This window comes from Lupinus angustifolius, unplaced genomic scaffold (genome assembly GCF_001865875.1).
Source record: "Lupinus angustifolius cultivar Tanjil unplaced genomic scaffold, LupAngTanjil_v1.0 Scaffold_1_163, whole genome shotgun sequence".
Taxonomy (NCBI): Eukaryota; Viridiplantae; Streptophyta; class Magnoliopsida; order Fabales; family Fabaceae; genus Lupinus; species Lupinus angustifolius.
In genome coordinates, this window is record NW_017715493.1 from 59,081 (window position 1) to 76,685 (window position 17,605).

The window sequence follows — 17,605 nt, forward strand, 5'->3', positions numbered from 1 at the left end:
AGAAGACCAATGGATATACTACAAATTATATGCCACTTTGTTCCACATATCAACAGAAATAGATTTTTTTTATTTAATCCAACAGCAGAAACTGATTTTTAGAGTGAGAAATTTATGATGAGGGCGTGGGAAGCTTTTGTATATTAATATATAAGTATCACAAAGAAATATATATATATAAAGTGCAGTTTGTAGTAGGGAATATCAAACTGAGATTGAAAAGGTTAAGTTGCTGATATATATGAAGTAAAAAGAAACAAGTGCACGTGCATTTTGTCCTCGGTGGAATAAGCACGCGGATTCTAATGCATATATATAGATGATGCATCACATGTGCCTTTGAATGAGTTTGTCCGTTTGCTGAGTCTTCAAACTCACATGCTGCTGATGATGCATCACATTTGCCTTTGAATGAGTTTGTCTGGTTTAACAGTAATATATTTTTTTTGTCCCGAACTAATTAAGATATTATTTTTTTATTTTAAAGATGGTGCTATGTACATTATATGGTGTGCAAAAGCACACCCTGAATTTTTTTAAAAGAATATTATACTATCTCGTACCTATAATTTTACAAGTCCAAAATTTATTTTTTGAAAATGACATGACATTTTTACTAAAAAATAGTCATTACCGTGTTGAATAATTTTATCCTATTATGGATATTCAACTTAAGGAAATTCGTAATCATTTCTTCGAAATAAATAAATATTCAACTGATTTATTGTATGTTTTGTTTGAGTTCAACCAATTGGTTCTCCATTTTTTATATGACAAAAACTGATTGAATTTGCAAAATATTACGAACGTGAGTTTTGTTCAATTAATTTGATCATGATTGATAATCAACTTGAGATTTACATTATTGAAATGTGTATTGGTATTGAATGTGCTTCTTTAAAATGAATCAATAATCTTTTACATTATAGCATGTATGATTAATGCATGAACATATAATAAACTAGATGATATGTCTCATGAATATGATATGACAATTATAATGGCTTGTGAGATTCGCATCTAGGTTTACCTCACTTATACTCACTCACTAAGGTACACATCCCAAACTACTTAGAATTATGACTCTATTGATATAACCTAGTCTAGATATGACCAATGAGATCTAGGCATGTTGATTGTTGAGTCATCTTCAAGCTTTAATAAAACATTGTCTTCATCAAAACATAGGCAAGACATTGCTAGTGCAATCCTTGACACTTTGCACTTTCAATCTTCCTTTTTTTATGATGACAAACACCACATCAAATATCACATTAATTTTCATGAATTAGTTTGATGATGTTGTTCATTTGCATAATGGTTGTTATTCAGAGTTGCAGCGCTTTGCTCTCCCCCTTAGGTAAGCAGCATTGATTATTACGGAAGCTATTATGACAACCTGCAAATAACATCAAACACAACAAGCAACCTTTCTCCCCCTTTTGACATTATCAAAAAGATACGAATATTCAATTTTAGTCAAAAGTAAAAAGAGATATAGCAATTCATTTTGAAAAACTGTAATTATTAGCATCAGCAATAACCAGTTTGAGAAGCTTAGACAAATGCATTGATTTATGACTCTAAAACTGAATATAGACAGATTTTGCATGACATGTCCATTATATAAACAGTTTAGACATGGAATGATTAAACACATATGTTAGCACTTGTTAGTACCTGTTAGGCTATTTTCATTTTAAAGCATATTTCAATCTTTCAATTATAATATAAAATTAAGACATGTTCAAGATTCAGGCAAAACCAAATTCTATTTAACATAATTAGCTAGGTTCAACATAGTTACAAAATGCTATGATATCATATGTTATGAATTGGGTGAAATAATAACATATATTTTTTAGTTCAAGTGTACTCAATATCAAGAATTAATTTTGTAACCTTGTTAATAGACTTACCTTACTTACCCTTTGGTGATAGGTCAAGATTACCACTTGTTAGGTGAAAAGTTTGATGATATGATCAATATTGTGAATTTGACATTCAAAGTGCGATGCTCCCCTTTCATTGTTCTTCCCTTTATCTTCTCCCCCTTTATCACTTAGAGAAGTACTCTTGGTAGGTAGCAAAATACGGAAGCTCATTTAACAACCTTTCTCGATAACTTTTCTTCTTAACAGCCTTGATCTACTCACCAACCTTGTGCCTAGAACATCTTTTGTTGATTTATTCCTTGATGCTCAAATGTCCTTTGGCACACCTACAAACACAATTTACTTGTCTCTTTTGGGTACCCAAGTTATTTTGGGTCTCTTCTTGTTAGTAACAAATGGATCTTGCCCCTTCTTTACCCAAACATATTTGCCACTTAGCACACCAAATTTTCTAATAAAGCATGTAGTGCATGTGTGACCATGTGTACCACAATAGAAACAAATAGGCATGTTATTATTTGACTTCTTATGCATATGAACTACTGGATTTCTACATGGTCTTTTCTTATGTTCAGGTTTATATCCAATTCCAGATCGGTTACCAACGTTTCTTGTACTAGCAAGCAATGTGTTACCGCAATTCGGCCCCAGCCAAGGTATCGCTCTTTATCCCAAGACCTCCAAGTTTTTGTGAAGAACACCTTACCTAAACGCAGCTAGGATTTTCCTAATCCTTAAATTACAATGCCTTGAGTTATGAATGAGTACTTAATACTCGGGTTTTGAAATAATGAAAACTCAATGACTAACCCACACTTAAGTACCACAAGCCATCATGCATATGTGAGTTAATACAAAACAGTGAGCACAAAATATTTCTCTTAAAATCTCTAATAAGAATGCATGAACCTACAAGAAAGAATGGATGAGATTAAACATATGAAAACAGCATGCAATACACCATGAACAACTTCAACAAAGCATGTTAATCTCTCTTCCTCACACATGCATCTCTCTTCACAATATTATCTCAAATGGTTCCTAAACAATGGTATTCAATTGCTACACGTTTCTGCAATTTGCCAGACCTTATACAAAACAGATTTGACCCTTCAAACCGTTGCAATCAGTTAAGCAGTTAAAACAGAAAACAATTATAACAGAACAGACACGTTAATTGATTAAGTCATGGGGTTAATCGATTAACCAGTGTATTTTAATGCATGATCAAATGGTAAACTACTTATATGTTATGCTTGACTCCGATACATGTTTTAGCAATTATATTATGTCTAATATACACATATAATATGTATGATTAATGCATGAACATATAATAAACTAGATGATATGTCTCATGAATATGATGACAATTATAATGGCTTGTGAGACTTGCATCTAGGTTTACCTCACCTATACTCACTCACTAAGGCACACATCCCAGACTAACCTATACTCACTCACTAAGGCACACATCCCAGATTACTTAGAAATATGACTCTATTGGTATAACCTAGTCTAGATATGACCAATGAGATCTAGGCATGTTGATTGTTGGGTCATCCTCAAGCTTTAATAAAACTTTGTCTTCATCAAAACATAGGCAAGACATTGCTAGTGCAATCCTTGACACTTTACACTTTCACAGGATATGTGATCTTTGTCGCATAATAGTTTCTCTACAAACCCAATGAAGAGTGAAGTCTTGTAATATGATAATACCAGCAAATTAAATCATTCTTAAATTACAATTAGAGCACCACCTACAATGGTGAAAAAAACTCGGTTCATAGTCAAATGAGAATGTCTTTCTTCTAATTTCACCATTGGAGAAGAACTGTTCTTGTGCTTATTTCATAATAGTAAACAAGATAGGCACAATTCTTATAGTTGAGACAACATTAAAAATGAAACAAAAATTGTTAGAAGAGAGAAGAAATCAATATTAAATAAAATAAAGTAAAAGTGAAGAAGAAGACAAATGTGTGGTATGTTTGTGGGGTCCATTTAAAAATGGAAATAGAGTTGCACTAATGAAAGTGATTTTGGCTTGAGTTGCTTAAGTTGTTGAAATATGTAAACAAATATAAAATAATTAGGGCCCATTTAAGAACGAAAAAATGGGTTGCACCATTGTGGATGCTCTTAGAAGTTTATGGTCATTAATTTGTTAACTTATGTGGAATTCATGGGCTTGGCACATTTAACCTGTACGTAATTTGTTTAAGTTTAATGCAGTTCATATAAACTTCTAAAAAAATAAATTTATATATTTACCCTCTTATAAACCCCTTGACAAAATTTTAGAGTATTTGATGGTGAAAGCAAAAAGTCCACATTAGATCATTTATGGATTCCACATCAAGTGCTATATATTCTTCTAGAATATTATATCATTGGAGCTTTTATCTACTCCACATCAAGTGCTACATGCTCTTCTAGAAAATTGTACCATCATCACGTTAGAGTTTTTAATAGTGGTGTAAGCGGTTCTGGTTTAAACTGTGAAACCGATGGAACCAAACCAAACCAAACCGCAAAATGTGGTTCGGTTCGGTTTCGCGGTTCGGTTCGGTTATTTTTTTAAGGAACCATTTATGTTCGGTTCGGTTTATGGTTTTAGAAATTTATGAACCGTTAGAACCGAACCGCATATTAAAGAAATATATACTAGGGATTAAGAAATAATATTTTATTATTGTTTAAATTCTTCAATCAATTTTCTAGCTTAAATTATCAATTTTTGTGTGAATTGTAGTGTTACATATGTTACTAAATTGTTATTAAGTTAGTATTATATATGTTATTAGTTACTAAAATGTTTCCTAATGTCTTATGATTTGGAACATATTTTCCAATTTTTGTGATATTGAGTTTGAAACTAACATATATCATATATATTGTTATACATGTATTGTTACATGTGTTACTAATTATGAAATGTAAGGTTATAAATGTAACTATTATATATTTTACTAATTGATATATATGTTACTAATCATGAAGTGTATTGTTATATATGATTCATAATTTTTTATAATAATAGTAGTAATGTATATCCTTTTATGATAAACAATATCTCTTGTAATACATTTTGAATTTTCAATTGATGAAATATATTTTTTTATAAAAAGTAAATGTAAAACCGTGGAACCGAACCGAACCAAACCATTCAAGAGCGGTTCGGTTCGGTTCTTATAGTCAAAGTTGCGGTTAATTGAGCGGAACCGAACCATATATTTTTTATCAATTCGGTCACTAAAATACACTAAAAACCAAACCGAACTGAATTTTTACACCCCTAGTTTTTAACGATTCCACATCGAGTGCTACATCCTAAATGCTCTACTAGAAAATTGTACCATCGTCATCTGTAGCGGAACAAATCATATAGAAGGTTATGTAGATTTTATACACAAGGGACATCACACATTGATCCACAAGCTATTGTCTTCACGTCAATACCCAACACAATCTAATCGTCTAATTTGATATCATTTGTTAGGATTGAGGAATCCAGATATTGTTGAAATCATCAAAAAATAAATAAGAGTCTAAGTAATTTAATAAGGTGTTGATTTATTGGTGTAAGGTTGTGCTAGATTTGACTAAAAGTTTAAGAGTTTGATACCTGAAAGCAATACTTGTAAGAAGGGACAACCACGCGTATCAAAAAAGATTATTTTTTTACTAGAAAGGGTGAGATGATACTTTGGTGATCCGGACATCTGATCGGTCTGTCTCATATAACCAGTTTTACATTAAAATCGGATTGACTTGGTTCGACTCGATCAGTTTAAACCTAAAATCGGTAACTCGGATGGTCAGACCAGTTGAATCGTCCGAGTCAATAATTTTTTTAATAAAACAAACAAAACAACGTTATTTTAAGATAAAAACAACTTTTAACTTATTTGTAATTATATTTTTCATTTGTTAACTTATATTATAGCAAAATTTTCATTGTTTAATTAAATTTTAAACTCGTTTCTTGCAATTAAAGCATAATATATATATATTGTTTAACAACGTTTTAAAACTTGTTTGTGACACTCTATAATAGTAAATTATTCTTTGTTGATTATTTAATTAGGTAGGTTAACATTTTTAAATATGAAATATAAAGTTATTAAATAATATTATCTAATATTATGAATTTTTTAGAATTTTTAATGTAAATTGAGTCAACCATCCAACCATTAACTCAATTTTCCAACTATTGACTCACTGATCCAACCAGTGACTTATTGACTCAATGCCCTAACCGAGTCATTGACCTGTGTGAGGTTAATAACACTGGTTTAAATACCACTCCTTGCTTTATACTGGTAATTATTTTGTTGGGCCTTTTGTAGTGGTCTAGTTATGTCTATTACCCACAAATGCCACCGCGACACGAGCGAGTGGGGTGGCCGTGGAGTGTGCTCTTTGGAACCGCCAAGGTCTCCCAACTCTTCTTGTTTTCTCTTGATGGTATAAACAGTTTTGGGGTAATGGTACATGATGAGCATTTATGTTTGTCTGTTACAAAGTTGGTAGCATATGTTATAAACCGTGGTGAGTCAAGTGAACTCAGAGTGAAAAAATTGAGTCTCCCCATGATGCAAGTTGGGACAGCAGATTTTCATCCAGGAGTAAACTTAGTTGTTATTGTTATAGTTACACCTTGATTATAAAACAATCTTGCTTAAAGGCGTTGTTAATTTTCCACAACACAACCATTAAACAATCTTTTCCTAAGAGCTTGCAATACATGTTCCTTATGCTCTCACCTATTGCATGCAACAGGAGCACATCTGCTGTCCTACAGTTTGGGTTACTCCATGTGTTATAAGCTTGTTATTGATCAGAAAAATACTTAATAATTAAATTTTAACTTACATATATTTTTTTAACTAATCACACAAATTTATGACGCATGGAGTGACACAAACCGTAAGATTCGCCCAATATATTTTATAGAGCAGTCAATTCTTGTATTTTTGTACACCTTAGAACAAAATCAAGCACATTATACAACGTTAAATTATTTGAGTAATTAATGGTACTAAAGCAGAAATTGGAAAGAGGAATGGATGCCAAAATCACTCACGTCATCACATAAATGTGGAAATTATACAGAGAACATAATCCAAAAAACATAACTTTACAAGGACTAGACCAAATAACTTATAGACCACAGAAATAGAACATTTTACAATTTTCTAAAACTTTAGAGGTACTGACCACAGAAATTGAACATTCATTTATTTGGTAATATAATATATTTAATATCGAATTGTATTTACATCAATGTGCTTAGAGATAATCTTTCAAAAAAAAAGTGCTTAGAGATGACAATTGAACCTATATCAAATGAGTATTCATAAAAAGTTTCATGATGGGGATTTAAGACTCGTTTTTCATATCGTGTAAGGCATGATAGTGTAAGCTTTGACGTGACCATTTATTGTATAAGCTTATAGGCTCAAGCTTTATCCTTCGGGACCTTATCCTATTAGGTATGCCAAATGAGTCATTACCCATTAAACGAGGATGCATGATTTATTATTCACAAAACCTTAACTTGCTGAGTACAGTTCTCAACCTGCCACATACATAATTACAGTAATATATATAAGTTGTCTCATTTTTTATGTCACTTTATACATTATCAATTTTGATTAATTAAAAATAATAATTAATAAAATTGTAATTATTAAATATTTTTATAAACAATCATACATCTTAACACATAAAGTGGTACAAAATAATAGTACATCAAATATACTCCCCATAATTACTATTTTATTGTAATAATTACTTAAAACATAATATGTCCAAAGGTTGATATGAACCAAATCCTTAATTCATTACACGTTCCTCATTGCTAACATAGTAACGCATTCAACACTAACACTTAACAACATCATATGCATCTCCATTAACCACGTGAGTAAGAATGAACATCATCTATCCTAAAATTATATTATTAACCATGTGTCATCTAATGAAATTTTGATATATATTAATAAAATTTGGGTAATGGAAAACAAAATTAAAACGATATGTGGTCTTTTTATTATGTATCAAAATTTGATTGGATGAGATAAAGTTGGGGACATGATTTTGTCATATGTGATCTTTATCATATGAGTAATAATAGGTTTAGGTATGTATACAAGTACCCATTGAATTTGGGATGAACATTAATGTTACTATCCACGGTAAGTATTTTTTTTGGTACTACGAATGATATCTTCTCACATTTTGGTAATAAACTAATTTTTTTAGGGTGTGTGACTATTCATCCCAACAAGTATCGCTCTCAAGAATTGAACATTTGACCTATTGGTCGTTTTGGATCTAACATAGCTTTACACTACAGATGGAGATCTTCTATCCCCATTGGTGTCTCCATTTGTTTCCCAAGCCAATCCAATGTCCCACTTTATTGGGAAAATAAAAATAAAAATAAAAATAAAAATTTATTTTTTTATATTATTTAGTGTTACTCAATTGGATAGGGACATGATCCTTTTGGAACAGAGGATCTTTGTTTCTTACACTACTAAACAAATGCATTGTTGACCTACCCACTGAAGTATGAGATTAGGTGATATACTTTTTCAAAAAAGAATAAAATATTCTCTCATATCAGAAGATGAATTATCTTTTTCAGCCACTAAAAACATGACATGTATCCTATTTTTTAGTTTTTAGAAATATTTTTATAAAATTTAATTAAATATAACATATATCATGATTTCAGTGAGCGAAAGAGATAACTTTTATCCTCATATTTTTTTTATATCTTTTCAAAATACTAGTATATGAACGCTTTCCCCATTATTGTTGTCCCTAAATTTGTTGTGCATGGTATCTCAAATAAAATATGTAAATTGTTTTATGATCATATTCACTAGTGTCCTAAAAGTTTTGATTAAAGAATCCAAATATTGAACTACTAATTTAAAAACAACCTTCATATATATTTTTTGTTGTGGATTTTTAGCTAGTTCGTTTTAAACATTGATTAAGATTTACCTTTCTTTAGTATCTAATATAAGACATTTTGTAAGAATATATTAAACTAATATGGATATTAAATTATTGTTGTGTATTTTCCTAAGTTATTGAACAAAATTATAGATCTCAAACTATTAATTAATTTCTTATAAGGGGAAATCATATACTTTGGAAGAAATTAATTCTTTATCTATAAGATGAGATAATATTTAGTAGTACCAAAAAATATTACTTCTATATTATTTAGGGATGTAACAAATTTATAAAAGAGAAATAAAAGAGAAGAAAGATAAATAATTGATTATATGATTAAAAAGGAAGAACAAGATGTAAAGAAATATAAAGTATAAACAAAAATACATGAGAAAGGTGATAAAATATAACAGTTGCTTATAAAATTATTAAAAAATAATCGGTATGAATGTATCATTTACTTTTTTTTTGTGTGGTTACATGGTGTATCTTCCATATAGTCTAAATCTAAGAGTAACTAAAATGGTAATAAAAAATCGTTCTTAATGAAATAAACATGTTTTTTGTCCAAGTTTATCATTGGATAGAAGTTGTTTTTGTTCTTATTTCGCAACGGCAAACTAAATAAGCATCATTCAAGTTGTGAGTCAACATTAAAAAATGAAAAAAATTGTTACAAGATAAAGAAATATAAATGTGGAATATGTTTGAGGGGTCTATTAAGAACGTAAATAGAGTTGCACCATTGGAAGTGATTTTGGTTTGAGTTACTTAAGCTATTGGAAAATGTAAAAAAATATAAAATAATCAATGAGGTGCATTTAAGAACGAAAAATGTGTTACACTATTGTGAATGCTCTAAGATATATATATATATGGTTATGAATGGTTTGTCTTAAGAGTGTGATCCAAATTATGTCCATATTGACACTTATTAAAAAACTAAGTAACTAGTAGAAAACAAAATTAAAATTATATGTTGTTTTTAATATATGTCACAATTTTATTGGACCAAACAATTTTGATAACACTGAATATATAATCCCTATTCAGGTTATGCACAGGAATTTAACCTAAAACCTCATAATTAATAAGAGGTTAAAAAGGCTCTTAAGCTCCTTTCTCTTATACCATAGTACTTACTTAAATCCTTAAAATAATTGCACTTGGAGGTAAGTTAATACATGCAAAAAGCAAAAACAAATGTAGTTGAAAAAACATTTTCCCAATCTAAGACTGAAAGTGTACTACTCTCAGTTCCTCAGATTTTGTCTTGTTTTAAGTTAGGAAGAAGTCAGAACTCAGAACAGTCCTACTCTTTCAACAGTTTCCAAAATTTCTTCCACAAAAATTCTTCTTTCTTCCTTTGAAGAGAAAGCTAAATCATTCTTTTTGTTTCTGACTATCTGTAAGTTCTCCCATGAGAAAGTTAAAGTCTTCAGTTTTTATGGCCAAAAGTTGTTTTTATGTTGTCTTTGTAAGATAAGTTTTGGATTTTTGCTCTTCAATCCACTGTGGTGAATGTGATGATAGAAATTAACATGCACATTTAATTGATGTTATTCAAAAATTTCTTTCATCCCTTTGATATCTGATCTGGGTCACTTTTTTCTGGGTCCAATTTTTCCCCACCCAAGTTTATATAGCTTTCTTTGTATTTGTGAGTAAAACTGTCATCAAATCTTAGAATTTAAGAGAAATTTTGCTCTTGATTGAGGTGTTTTTTGGAAACTGGGAATGAAACAAATAAGGTTGTAAACTTAGTTCTGGGGTTGAAATGATGGGATCTCAAGGTGGAGAAATCCAAGGGCCAAACACTAGTTATGGTTCTTTGGCCAGACAAGGTTCATTGTACAATCTAACTCTTGATGAGGTGCAAAACCATATTGGAAATTTAGGAAAACCATTAGGAAGCATGAATCTTGATGAGTTTCTAAAAACTGTGTGGACTGCTGAAGTTTCTCAGGTTCAGCCCTCTGGATTGGGTTCTGGTAACATGCAACAAGGTCAAAATGAGTTAGCTTCTGTGTCTTCTTTGAACCCACAGGGTAGCCTAACATTGTCTATGGATCTTAGCAAGAAAACTGTTGATGAGGTTTGGAGAGATATACAACAAAGGAAGAGTAGTACTAGTGAGGATAAGAAATCTCAGGACACAGAACCTATACTAGGTGAGATGACCCTTGAGGATTTCTTGTTTAAGGCTGGGGTAGGTACTGAGGATAGTGCTGTTGCTATGTCTGGTGTTGAAGTTGATGCAAATGTGGCTTCACAACATAGTGCATCACAGCAGGGTCATTGGATGCAATACCAGCTCCCTTCAATGAAGAAGCCGAATCAGCATCAAAATCAGGAGAATAATATGATGACATGTTTCATAGCTGGTCCTGCTGTTCAGCAATCTTTTCATGTTGCTATGAATCCAGGATACTCTGAAACAATGATGGCTATGTCGCCGTCTTCTTTAATGGGTACATTATCAGATCCGCAGGCTCAGGGTCGGAAAAGAGATGCATCTGGTATTGTGGTTGAGAAAACTGTGGAGAGGCGGCAGAAGAGGATGATTAAAAATAGGGAATCTGCAGCACGGTCACGGGCTAGAAAACAGGTTATATTTGTTTTTTCATGGTCGTGGTGTTAGTCTTTTTGTTGTTTTAATTGAAATAAGGCAATATCGATGTCAATTCACAGGCTTACACACAGGAGTTGGAGATTAAAGTTTCGCGTTTGGAAGAAGAGAATGAAAGGCTCAGGAGACGGCATGTATGTTTCGATTTCTCTGTCAGTATGCATCTGTAGTTCGATTTTTTGTGCTGATATTTGTTGATTAGCTGTATTCCTGCCATCTTGGTTGATATGTTTGTTGATTTGTTTATTAAGACTTCATCTGACCACTGCTTCTTTATAAATAGAATGCTTAAACTAGTTGAACTTTTAACACAGTTTTATAATCAGCTGATTGTTTCTGTTATCAATGTTTATAGTTGTGATTTGTGATTTATCTTTCTTTTTGATTTTGCTTTCATATGGAACTCAGAAAATGTATTTTGCTTAGCTTTGGACGCCATAATGCTCTATCAGTAGTGCATAAAATCTCATCGTTTGGCAATGCTGATATTTCATTATTAATTTTCTGCTTTACTTTTGTAATCATGGCTAACTAGGGAAGTCATTACTGGAAAGAATGAAATCAAACTATTTGCGTTATATGTATATAAATTGGTACGATCGTTGAACAAGAAATTGATCTTTACATGAAAATTTGGGGCCTGCTAGATTATAGAGCTAAGAATGGCAAATAGTGTTGTGTGATCCATTTATTAAACCACCTTTCCAAAGACACAGTTGCAATCAACCATAACAATACACCGATTATAGAAGATTTCAATGTTTCTTTTGTATAGCTTTCATTTTGATCTGTGTCTCATCTTAGTTATTATACTATTAGAGTGCTCATACTCTCTTTTTTCTCCTGTCCTGCTTCATACGTTTTTCTGTGTTTTCTCCTTTGATACTTACCTTATGTCTATGCCTGATTTCATGGCCAATCATAGCGCTAACATGTCCTCCATTTGACTGGTTTGGTCATTTCACTGACAACAATGGACACTTGTTTCTGATGATTTCTGTCTGTCTTAAGAAAAATTCGACATATGATATACATATCAGAAGCTTTTGTTAGTTGAGTGTACCTTTGCATACCAACCTTTTCTCTTTTCTTGAGCAATGTTTTAGTCTTTTAATGGGTTAAAGGGTATAACATGAATGTTCTGGCTTCCATGACTCCAAGGATAGTTTCAAATAAGAAATTTCTGGTAAACAGTAATAGTAGAAAGTATCTAAGGTCTTCATGCCGAAGACATTTTTGGAGAGTTTGAGGTCTAGAAGACAAGACAGACTGGATTTTAAATACAATTGCATTGGAATTTTACTGGTAGCATATATTGTAAACACTGGTAAGATGAATAGATCAGGGCTCCTTGAAGTTGCAAATTTTAGTAAAACCTCATAAGGGAGTCTCTAGTGCTCATTACTGACCACAAAAAGGACATGTAAGTCAGAGTAAAGAGTTATAAACAAATTTAACCCCTGGGCCCTGGTTACAAGTAATTTCATAACAACAACCTGATAAGATTTCTCGAAATTAGGTGGTGCGTACTAGTTCCCGAATTTAAATTATTTACAAATTGAGACTTAGGGGTCTGTTTGCAAGTTGATTTTTTTAGGATAAGGGAGAGAAGGGGAAGACTTGGGAGCCATGAAATACACTTGTGAGATGGCTCTCAAGCCTTCCCTTTCCATTCCTCCCCCTCTAAAAATCAACTCGCATGTAGACCCTAGGAGTTCCTGTCTACAGTTGGCTGTGGTCCAACATAGAGATAGAGGACAACCAAATCAATAATAATGAAGAGTTTGAAAATCATAACTATTTACTTAATAAAAATGTTGCAGTTATATACTTATATGTAAAAGAAAGATATCATTCTGTTCATGGAATCAAAATGAAATATATCTAGTTAGGGTTAATAACACAGATGAAGATGCATAATATATCCAGATCAAGACACTAGTATGCTTCCTAAGATTAAACCAGAATGTAAATTACAGAAATAGCTTTAATCCTAATCTACTGGAGGATGAAGTCTGTTGCATTTATTTAATGAAAACCCAAACCATAAGACTGTTATGTATAAAACACTGCACATATATAGGTTTCATGTACTAAGAGAATTACTTGATTTAAAATTGAATATCCTCCTCCATTTATAAGCTATAATTTTGATGAACAAGTTTCAAGACCATAGAAGCTGAAGTAGGACATAGCTCTGTATGTGATATGACTTCATCAGACAGAAATTACATGATTAACTAGTCTTTGACTTTAGCACCTCCTAACAGTCTTGTAGCCAGTGTTCAACCGAAAATCCAGCTGTCGTGACCCAATTTTCAGTTGAACACCAACTACACGACTCTAACTATTGTTGCTTATCTTTTGTTTGCGGAACTATTATAATGTGATAGCATCTTTGCTCATAGTAACTCTTTTCTTATGAATCTTTCTTACAGGAGATAGAGAGGGCGTTGCCAAGCTTGCCATCACCTGACCCTAAGAACCAGCTTCGGCGAACTAGTTCAGCTCCCCTTTGACTCCTTCATTGCTAATGAGTTACTTGCAAACTTTCATGCACTCACATCACATAGTTCTCATTTGAAATATATAGTGCCCCCTAGTAGAAGTGTTTTCCTGTATGAACATTTTGTAAGCACAAATTGTTATTCAGCACTATACATATACTTTAGTCTAATTTTGAACACATTGTGGCTTTACTACCATTCTTTTTCAGTGTCCTGTGTGCAATTTGTAAGTTATCACCATTCATTTGATGGACAATATGTCCTTTCTAGTCTATTACCACTCAACACATATACTAGACAATATTTTTTTGCTACTACCAAGGTTATCCCCTCACCCCAAGAGTAAGAGAGTAATTACTTTTGGGGTGCATGATTGTCCCTCCCAACAAGTACTACTTCCTTGGAATTGAACCTTTGGTCTTTTGGTCTTTCTATTGGTTCATACACTAGACAATATGACCACAATAAAGTTAAACTGAATGTCAAACTGATTCAATGTATGGTGGCATGGAGTTCACTTATTCAAGTCCTGCAAATAACCTTGCTGTGCATTTTTTACCTTGAATTATGTTTAGGGTTCCAATTAAATTAATTATTTAGGAGGATTGTATTGGCTATTCAGTGCAAAGTTCAGTGCAAAGTTCAGTTGTTATAACATGAATGCTATTCCATTTAAAAATGTTATTCATTTCAAAATAGAAAGAATATCTGTCCCCAATGGTGTCCTGAACTAATCAAAATATGTTACTTTATTTAGAGAAAAAATTATAAAAATGTAAAGCAATATTTTATGTTATTTAGTGATACTCCATTGAACAGGGACATGAAGAGAGGAACATGGAGACAGAGTCCTCATAAGATAAAGGATCCTGTTCATGGAGCTATAGGCATTTTAAATCTCCATTCATATTCCCTATTAATCAATCATTCTTTTAATTTTCAACTTTATAAAGTTATGTGTGGTTAATGAAAAAATGTAAATAGATATTTAAGAATGACAATAGCCTTACATAAAATGATGACAATAGTCAATTTAGTTTGTGTTGGACCAGACTGCAACTGGGGCCTTCAATCACCAGAGAGTTAGTTCCATTGTTATCGGGGTATGAAAAAAGTAGAGAGTTACAAGTGAGATAATATATCTTGAACCAAAACCTTAAGACATTAGTTTCATGAATCTTTTTTACTTATAAACTATTTCATTCTCCCTACATATCCAAGCGGAGACTTCAAATTTGAACAAACCCAACAGTTTTTTTTATTGGGTGAGGGATTGGTGATTGGGTAGAAGGTTGTGATGGAGAACATGCATGGTGATCAAGGCTTTCAACAAGAGTCTTAAGGGATAACCTCTAAATTCATTGGGACTTATCCTTTTGAGATTGTTTCTTCTTGAAAACTATTGAAGCAACAATACCAGCAACAAGCTTATAAACCTTGCGAACTTATAGAAAGATTATCATCGTCATTTTCTTCTTCCCTAGCCAAATAAACTTCCTTGCTCTTTTTGAAAGTAAGGGTGAAGCAACAAAAAGTGCTTCAGGGGCATACTCCACAACCCTTGCAAATGGTTGCCAGTGCAAGTTTCACTCGGTGAGCTCTTTTCTTACCTCTTACTCTATATGTTCACTAGAAGAGTATATTTGTTGTTGTCACTTCAAGTGCCATTGATTATAATTTGTTGAAAACATATATTTAAATTAAAATTTTAATAATTAAATATTTTTTTGACCAATTATAAATAGTGATACATGAAATGCTATACTTTGGTGTGACAGAAGATGTTCATCCGTCCATCAGGTACAACAGAAACTTCCTTCTTAATATGTTCTTCTTCTTATTCCATGGCTAGTCTACCCTGAGTGATTGTATTTAGCCTCATCTTGGCCAACTTCACTTTCCCATAAGTGAACGCAAAGAAGCTTTTCTCACGTAGGGTTTGAGCACAGTCTTCATTGGGCATGCTTTCCGACAAATTGTAAATACCTTAGGAAATTGCGACCTTGGCTAGTAGGTGAGTCAAAGGTATTGTTGAAGCCTTCATTATATTCAAGACATATTCTTTTAATCTTGAGAAAAGAATGTGAGAGATGTTCATCTTGGTTTCCATCAACATATGACACGTACGAGACGAAACTTGCCCATGTTGAAAATAGTGTCATTAGAGATAGGAGTGTAAGGGATTCCGGTTTAAACCGCGAAACTGATGGAACTAAACTGAACCAAACTGCAAAATATGGTTCGGTTCGGTTTTGCGGTTCATTTCAGTTATTTTTTTTAAGGAACCGTTTATGTTCGGTTCGGTTTATGGTTTTAGAAATTTAAGAACCGTTGGAACCGAACCGCATATTAAAAAATAGATATTAGGATTAGGAAATGATGTTTTATTATTGTTTAAATTCTTCAACCAATTTTCTAGCTTCAATTATCATTTTTTGTGTGAATTGTAGTATTATATATGTTACTAAATTGTTATTAAGATATATATATATATTACTAACAAACAATTATGAGTTTCAGTTTTTTTACATTCATAATTTTTTATAATAATAGTAGTAATGTTTATCCTTTTATGGATAAATAATATCTCTTGTAATACATTCTGAATTTTCAATTGATACAAGATTTTTTATAAAAAAAGTAATTGGAAAAACCGTGAAACTGAACCGGACCATCCAAGAGCGGTTCGGTTCGGTTCTTATAGTTAAATTTGTGGTTAATTGAGCGGAACCGAACCATATGTTTTTGATCAGTTCGGCCACTAAATGCACCAAAAAACGAACCGAACCGAATTTTACACCCCTAATTAGAGCTAGCCTTGTGAGGCACAATCTGTTATCTATATAACAAAATCTATTTATCTATATAACAAAATCAATTATCTATATAACATAAAAAGCTCATAGTCACCTCAACCTGGACACGTGTCGTGACCTTATGTAATATTTTTCTGCTTAAAACACTCCAAATGAGCCTAGACACGTGTCACGACCTTATGCAATATTTTCCCGCTTAAAACACTAAATTGATCAATGTACAGACTCACAGACAATATAAAAATATTTTTTACCAATTGTTTGAAGATAACTCATAAATGACAATTATAATAACTAGCATATTGACAGCCACTATCGTGTCTGTCAACCCGCTTTCCTATCATTTATAATGTATAGTTTGTATGTCATAAATGTCAAACATAATATTTTGGGTTAAATATTTGTAATCTACAGTTAAATTATTCGATTGGTGTAATGTTCTACATTAAAGACTGTTAGTCATAATGTAAGAATAAAAAATAATTAACCAAATAATATGAACATATATATTAGGTAGAGAGAAACATTAGGTTATATATAATTTTTTTGTACAAATTAGAAAATAATAAGGGCAAAATAGGGAGAACCACAAATTACACCATGGTGGGTGGTTATTTTAGGTTTTCCCTTTATAAGTAGTATAAATATAGATATTAATAATTGATAATAAAAGGGATTTGATTCCCTTTTCACATCCATTTTTTTTTCTCTCAATTTTGTTTCTTATTCCATTTTCTTCGTTGTTTAAGATACAGAACAAATAATAAAAAGGATTTG

At 31.9% G+C, this 17,605-nt stretch overlaps 1 protein-coding gene across 2 annotated transcripts; it reads left to right on the forward strand.

Moving 5' to 3' along the window:
* Positions 1 to 10,056: 10,056 nt before the first annotated feature.
* Positions 10,057 to 14,261, forward strand: LOC109336885 (ABSCISIC ACID-INSENSITIVE 5-like protein 2). 2 transcript variants are annotated; one of them, XM_019573709.1, is made up of 4 exons: positions 10,057 to 11,085; positions 11,122 to 11,484; positions 11,568 to 11,639; positions 13,944 to 14,261. In XM_019573709.1, exons 1-4 carry the CDS (start codon positions 10,654 to 10,656, stop codon positions 14,022 to 14,024), a joined length of 948 nt encoding a protein of 315 aa, XP_019429254.1. In that variant the 5' UTR covers positions 10,057 to 10,653; the 3' UTR covers positions 14,025 to 14,261. The 2 variants fall into 2 exon arrangements, with proteins under 2 accessions (XP_019429254.1, XP_019429253.1); XM_019573708.1 differs by having other exon boundaries at positions 10,058 to 11,484; positions 13,944 to 14,260.
* The last annotated feature ends 3,344 nt before the right edge of the window (positions 14,262 to 17,605 follow it).